The sequence below is a fragment of the Centrocercus urophasianus genome, unplaced genomic scaffold, assembly GCF_019232065.1.
Source record: "Centrocercus urophasianus isolate 14NV4802_14NV808 unplaced genomic scaffold, USGS_Curo_1.0 seq_2, whole genome shotgun sequence".
NCBI lineage: Eukaryota > Metazoa > Chordata > Aves > Galliformes > Phasianidae > Centrocercus > Centrocercus urophasianus.
In genome coordinates this window covers 17,344,025-17,351,020 of record NW_024884755.1, presented here as the reverse complement: position 1 = coordinate 17,351,020, position 6,996 = coordinate 17,344,025, and the positions used below count along the sequence as shown (strand labels likewise).

The 6,996-nt window shown below is 51.6% G+C and overlaps 1 protein-coding gene across 3 annotated transcripts; it reads left to right on the top strand.

Moving 5' to 3' along the window:
• Positions 1–287: 287 nt before the first annotated feature.
• ATXN1L (ataxin 1 like) lies at positions 288–6,794 on the top strand. 3 transcript variants are annotated; one of them, XM_042821238.1, is made up of 2 exons: positions 288–1,841; positions 6,056–6,794. In XM_042821238.1, the coding sequence occupies exons 1-2, from the start codon at positions 357–359 to the stop codon at positions 6,152–6,154; spliced, it is 1,584 nt and encodes a 527-aa protein (XP_042677172.1). In that variant the 5' UTR covers positions 288–356; the 3' UTR covers positions 6,155–6,794. The 3 variants fall into 3 exon arrangements, with proteins under 3 accessions (XP_042677172.1, XP_042677171.1, XP_042677169.1); XM_042821237.1 differs by having other exon boundaries at positions 288–2,063; XM_042821235.1 differs by having other exon boundaries at positions 290–6,144.
• The last annotated feature ends 202 nt before the right edge of the window (positions 6,795–6,996 follow it).

The window sequence follows — 6,996 nt, the reverse complement described above, 5'->3', positions numbered from 1 at the left end:
GTGGGGCGTGGCTGCGGCGCCTCGAGCGCGGCCGGGCGGGGCGGGGCGGGGCGCGGCTGGGCTCGGGCGCCCTCTGTCCCCGGGGCCGGAGCTCCGGAGCGGGGCGGGGTTCGGCCCGACCCGGCCCGGCTCGGCCGGGCCCGGCGGTTCTCGCTGTCTCGGCGCGAGGCTCGTTCCGTGCTGGCGGCTCGGTTCCGGGTTCGGCGTCGGGTCCGGGGCTTACGGCTCCCTCTGTTCCCGGTGCAGGTGAGGCGGCGGCCGGCGGCGGGGATCCGGGAGCCGGCGTGCGGCAGCCCCTTCGGGTGCCCCCATGAACGAGCGTCGTGGCCGGGGCTGCCGGGACACCGTGGGGCATCATGAGAGCGGGCCACGAGCGGAGCCAGGAGTGCCTCCCGCCAAAGAAGCGGGACCTTCCCGCCGCCAGCGCCGGCCCGGAGGCGGGACGGGCGGGGGGTGCCCAGGCTTCGACTGAGGGCCCCGAGTGGGCCCGGACAGTCGGGTCGAGCGCTGTGGCCCTACGCTATGGCCCCGGGGAGGCGGCGGAGGCGGTAGCGGGGCTGACGGTGGACCAGTACGGGATGCTCTATAAAGTGGCAATGCCGCCTGCCACCTTCTCCCCCACGGGCCTGCATCCCGTGGTGAATGTGAGCCCCCTGACCCCCACCTTCAATGTGACCTCGCCAATAATCCAGCACCCGGGGGTGCCATACCCTCCCATCCATTATGCGCAGATCCCTCCGACGTCCTTGCAGTTCATCGGCTCGCACTACACGGTGCCCTATGCTGTCCCTCCTGGCTTCCTGCCTAGTCCTCTCCTGTCTCCTTCTAGCAACCTCACCGCCTCTCACGTCCCCCACTTTGTGCCATATGCCTCTCTCTTCACCGAAGAAGCTGCTCCTTCCCCCCAGACTACCTCTCCTACCCACAGCTTCAACAAATCTGCTTCTGCAGTCTCTCCTGGCCAGATGCAGCACCATGCTGGGACCCAGCCACTAGATACTGCACCAGGTAGGATTCCTGTTTATTATCAGATGTCTCGCCTCCCACCTGGGTATTCAGGATATGAGACACCTGCAGCAGGTGGAAACCCAGATTCTTCTCAGCAAGACAGTCAGCTGAGTTCAGAGGTAGCTGCCGCCAATGGTGAACAGAGACATCTGGAGCACAATGTGGTGAGGAGGACCAGCGAGGCTGTGGACTCTGCCAGCAGTAAAGCTGAAGACTGTCTGCCAGGGTCTGCAGCGAGATGTGTGGTTGATGGACAGTTTCTTTCAGGTTACCAGACGTTCAGAACAGAGGTTTCTGTGCCAGCACATAGAAGCACGCCAGACGCTGATCTGGAGGTTCAGAGGGTGGTGGGAGTGTTGACCTCTCAGGATTATCATGTTCTGGCAGCCCAGAGGAAAGATGACCTGAGCCCTTTAAACCTTTGCCATAATATCCCTGATCAGCAGGGGGAGTCGAAGGACATTTTGAGGAACACAGTGGAAAGGGGTGCTGCTGAGAAGAGCCAGTGCAGGAGTCCATACGTTGTGTCCCCTGAAGAGACGGTTAGACAAAGACAGTTAACCAAAGGAATGGTGATAGCTAACGGCAAGCCACTCCTGGTTGCAGCTGGCTCTGAGCCCATCAGGTCTTCCATTTCAGAAGCCCTGGTGAGGCAGAGCCCAATTGTACAGGCTCAAGGAGGCATGCTTGAAAAGGACCTGGCCCAGTTGCAGCCATCCGGCTCCTCTCGCTTGCCTTCTCACTTCATGAAAGGAGCCATCATCCAGCTGGCTACTGGAGAGCTGAAGCGGGTGGAGGACTTGCAGACTCAAGACTTTGTTCGCAGCGCAGAGGTGAGCGGAGGCCTGAAGATTGACTCGAGCACTGTGGTGGATATTCAGGACAGCCAGTGGCCTGGGCTTGTCACATTGCATTTTGTGGTTGGGGAGCAACAAAGTAAAGTAAGCATTGATGTGCCCCCAGAGCATCCCTTCTTTGTGTATGGCCAAGGCTGGTCCTCCTGTAGCCCGGGGCGGACTGCTCAGCTCTTTGCTTTGACCTGTCACAGACTGCAGGTGGGTGATGTCTGCATATCGATCAGTTTACAGAGCATAAATGGCAACTCTGCTTCTCAGGCTAACTACCCTTTCACAGATCAGTTGATATCTACTAGTGAGAGATCTGAAATAACTGCTCAGGGGTCCAGAGAACCATCTGACAGAGCTGCTGAAAGGAAGACGCAGGCAGAAAGGGAAAATGCAGCTCAGAGCTCTAGCGAAGAACCTTCTCAGCCTGAGACTGGCAGTCAGCACAGCTGGACAGCCCCTGGCTTCCAAAGATACAGCGTGCAGGCAGAGGAGCCGCGTCACTCTCTGCTCCGTCCCTCTTTCATTCCCCAGGAGGTCAAGCTGTCTATCGAAGGGCGTTCTAATGCAGGGAAATGATCCCTTTATGGTTGTGAGCTAGAGCATCCCCTGTGGGTGAGCCTTGCCTACATCGGGTGGAGAAATTGCACAGACTTTGTGACAGGTTCACCAGCAAGACTGCTTTCTGCCCCGCAGGACTGGATTTATTCCGGTTCAGTGGCTGACCAGTTCCTCTTGGAGAGTACGGGGGGGCTCCAGTGCCTCAGGAAGCAGCAACAGGCCAGATGGGGTAGAGAACAGGGATGTGCTCATGAGCTTGCAATGAGAGCATCCAGAGGCTGGGCTTTCTTGCACCTCCCTGAATAACTGATTCCCTGCAGGGCAGGGTCTAAGCATTCAGGGATGGTAGAGAGATGGGAAAGGCAGACATGGCTTAAGGTAGCAGATAAAATTGCTGAAGATTTTATTCCTCCTTTCTCTTGATGGGGAGAGATGGGTCTCCTTTGGAGTTTAGGGGGCTCTACTCCCACTATCCCCTTTCTTCACACATGCACTTTAAAAGGACCGTTCACCAATGGAGCTCTTGAGGGCAGGACACAAATGCTTCTCTGATGGTTCTGTTTAACGTCTCTTCCACTGAATCCAACTGCTCTTTTTGCAAAGAATGTACAGAGATTTCCACGAATCACAGAAATCAAGAGGAAGGACCAAAAGGATAGATTTGGGTGCAGGTGGATAGAGAACATGAGCACTTGAGATGGGACACAGAATGGGAGACTTCAGTTTCCTGATATGAAATATTTTTATTGTTACCAAAATTATTTAAGTATTTGTCACCAAATCTAATCTTCCTTCCTGTGTTAATAACCTTAAAAACAAAAACCTCTTGGGTGTAAGGCTTTTATGCTTAGTCTACAGGTGAATGGGGTTAGTTTTTTTTTATGTTGTTCTTGTTTTTGGAAAGCTAGAGTAAAACATATTTAGCATTCTCTAATGAAAATGAAAATGCATCCTTCTACTGTAAGAAGACCGAGACCATTGTGTGATTAAATCAGAAGCAGAACTTTACAGATGGCTAGTTCTTCCCTGCAGGCAGTCTTCTGAATAAACTGCAGACAACGGACAAGTGTTTCTGCATGTGCAGGCAAAGTACAGATCTGTTAGGGACTCTAAAAATACCACCGCGTCGTAAGGCGTGTTTGGGTGTTTTTCTGTTTGTTGTTCTGATGCTGTGGAACTCAGAACAGTCTTTTTCACAGTGAGATTTAACGGAAGTGTTTATTAATACTTTGTCATGGTAATGACACTCCGTTCAGGTGAAGGCTCCTGTAATTACACTAATTTAACCTCTCTGGTGCTGTGATATGACACCGGCTGTAACTGCTTACATAGAATTAGAAAGTCACTATTTTGTTGAGAATAAGAGTCTTCACCGGCTTAGCTTGGGTTTAAGTATTCCTTGTAATACGGTGCCCACGGCTGTGTTAGGTCCGGCTTTTGAGGGTTTCTTTCAGCGTGTGGCTCCCTGGAGAGCTGCTCCGGATGTTAGAGTACCATTTTCTGTCTCCCTGTTCTCATCGTGCCGAAGGTTCCTGCCAGGCGTGCCGATGGCAGCGCGCTGCTCCTCTCACCATCTTTCCGCTCAGCTCGCTTGCAGTGTTGGTCCAAATTCCGTCCAGAAAGGTGTCCTCTAAACATCTGGCTTCGGTTGGCTGCATGACGAGGATGTTCTGCACAGGTGCTAGGCAAGCTAGAGAGTCTCCTGAATGGTTCTTCCACCAGTGTGTTTTCCTAGTACATTGCTAGCCGTTTCTATTGCCTTTGAAATGCCTGCATGAGGAAAACAATTTATTTTCAGGCCTTAGTTGAGATATGCTCTGTTCACGCCTTCAGTGTTTGTGCCTCACAGGGTTTCTCCAGAGTGAGGACGCTGCCTGTGTCACGCGTAGCTTTCCCCCAATGACACACAGCTCGTGATCTCATCAGCTGCATTCGAAAATGTACAAAGTCATAGTGATGCTGTCACGTGGAGGTTCTGCTTCCTTTGCCTGTGGGAAGGATGTTGTCTTCATGGCACTGTTTATAAGTGAAATGTCTTGTCTGGGCCCTGATGCCTGGCTGCCACTTTGTGTGATTCACCATTGCTATTCCTTGAAGTCTTAGACAACGGCCTTGGTTAATGCTGGTTAGTATCTCCTACTCAGGAAATCTAGGGTGTCTGTGCCAAGACCAGGAGGCAGAGCAGCCCGAGTTCTCTTGCCCTTCTTTGCATGGTGTGTGCAGAGCAACTCAGAACTGTGGTAGGCAGCTGAGGAAGGGATCTTGCATCAAGTACAGCCAATGAATGTAGAAGGGATGTTGCATACTCAGAGTGTTTGCACAGCTGAATGGTGCAGAACCTCTCGTTCAAAGGTTTGGTGAGCCTGCCTTGTTTTTTGTATGTCACTGTACCTACTGCTTGTAGACCTCTAGCTCTGGGCAGCGGTCTGAAAGAGCTGGTGTATGAGGCAAGATGCTGCCGAGCAAGAATAGCTCTGTACTTCGGGCAACTGGAGGATGGTGCCTGTGTTCACCCTGGTGTTTTCCTGCCACCAGTCTGTTTCTGAGAACCAGTATGGTTCTGAGCTCTTCAGAGAGGACTGAGGTGCGTTAGACCTTGGGGTTTCTATCCAAATTCCCTGCAAGTCCCACTGAATCACACTGCTGTGTGTTTCAGCTGCCAGGTCTTCTATTCTCTGGGAGCAACAGCTGGGGGCGTCTCATGGATGGATGTTAAGATGAGGGATTCTGTCATCTCGGCTGCTTGCCTCAGGGGCTGTTGTCAGGATGGGAATACTAGAGGCCCTCTAGCCCTTCTAAACAGTAGTTGTAATCACTGGAATCTTTCCTTACTGGATTGGGCTGCAACGCTCACCTCCTGCAGTGGTGGTTGTGTGTTCAGGCTCTCCCAGGACAGGGAGTGTGAGACAGGCTCTGCTGTGGGCAGAAAGACTGTGAACGAACCCATGGAGGAAGCTTCAGGTTTTTTAGGTTTACAGGGGTAGGAGAGAGAAAGCCAGGAAGAGATTGTGGAATCAGCTGGTTTTCCAGGCCTTTCTGCAGGCAAAGATGTGACAGGCTTATTAGAGAAATATACCGTTTTCCTGCTGCTGTTGTGAAGGGAGGGAGAGCTGTGGTCTGTCCTACCTGGAGGAGGAGATGTCCTGGCCTTGGTCTTACCCAGCTTGCACGGAGGTTGTGGGAAGAGTCTGAAGGATGCAATAATGGATGTCTGTAGCCATCTGTTCCATCTCATGAAACATTCCTTGGGCCGGCTGCCCAGCAGAGGCCGGGGCTGCTTCCAGGCCACGCATACGTTGTTCCTCCAGGAACGCGAGATTTGCTCCAGGTGACGAGCGCTCATCACTACCAGACTATGCAGAGGAAGCTCTGTCTGGAAAGGAGGAAGGCTGCAGAGGTCCCTCTGCCTCTCCTTTCCAGCAGGTGCACAAGTATAATGCACTTTTCACATTGTGTCCCTGACCCTCCTGTCCCCACCCCACACTTGAAGTCACTTTCCCCAGTAGAAAACTAACAAACAAACTTAGAAAATATTTTAAATGGAAACTACAGCAGCTTGAGTAGCCGAAATGCTAGTTCCTGCCCATAGCAGTCCACGTGCCTTTCCCTAGCATCACTCACAACTGCTCTTTGCCTTTCAGGCTGTCTTGGGCCTGAAACTTTGCAGAAGCTGCTCAGATGGCTACGAATGCATATTCTGTACAGAGTTTGGCCCAGGGTGTATTCCACGTAGGGCTTAACACGCTGGTGGTCGAGACTCCTCCGTGATCTTCATGTGTCCACACAGGACAGGACTTTCCCCAACATCCCAGGCTGCTGCTGCTCCACCCTGCCAACGCGCCACGCGCATTTGGGTTGCTTTCTGCCTTTGTGGCACCTCGGAGCCAGGGAAGGGTCTGCCCACACAGATGTGTGGCACTGGGGGACCAGCTGGGCTGCCCTGACACAAGGAGGTCTTTGTAGATAAGTGCTGATCCCTCAACTATAATCCCAGTTATGTAATGGCTGTATTAACATGTAACCAACCGCATTGTATCTAAAGCCTTAGAACTAGTCAGGTGCTCCTCTCCAAACTTGCTCCCACCCCTTTTCTCCTACCTGGTCTTTAACAAAGCATTAATAATTCTAAGGATAATCTCTATTTTGTTGTGCTTTTTTTGTAACTGTTTTAAATAAATCAATTTGTACTGTATATTTGTACTTTTGGTGAGATCCTTTTTCCTGTTTTACCATTTTAAGTCTGTACTTGGCTACACACAGATTGTATTTTTATTGTTAACGCTCTTATGAATATTCCATTTAACTTGTTGACTCTGTAAACACAGTATATATCTATCTATCTATATATATCTATATATAAACCAATAGCTTTTTCTTTGGTGTTTGAGACTTTTTGCTTGTCTGTGGCATCAGCGATCACTTGGATGTGGGTTCTGTGTTCTTACGTAGTGATCTGGGATCTATAGCTTCAGCTATGGTTTGCACAGCAAAACAACACTTCTGCTGGCCAAGCAGAACACACATCACAGAGCAATAGCAACTGCTGCAAAGAGCAGATGGTCAGCTTGGTATAAAAATGGAG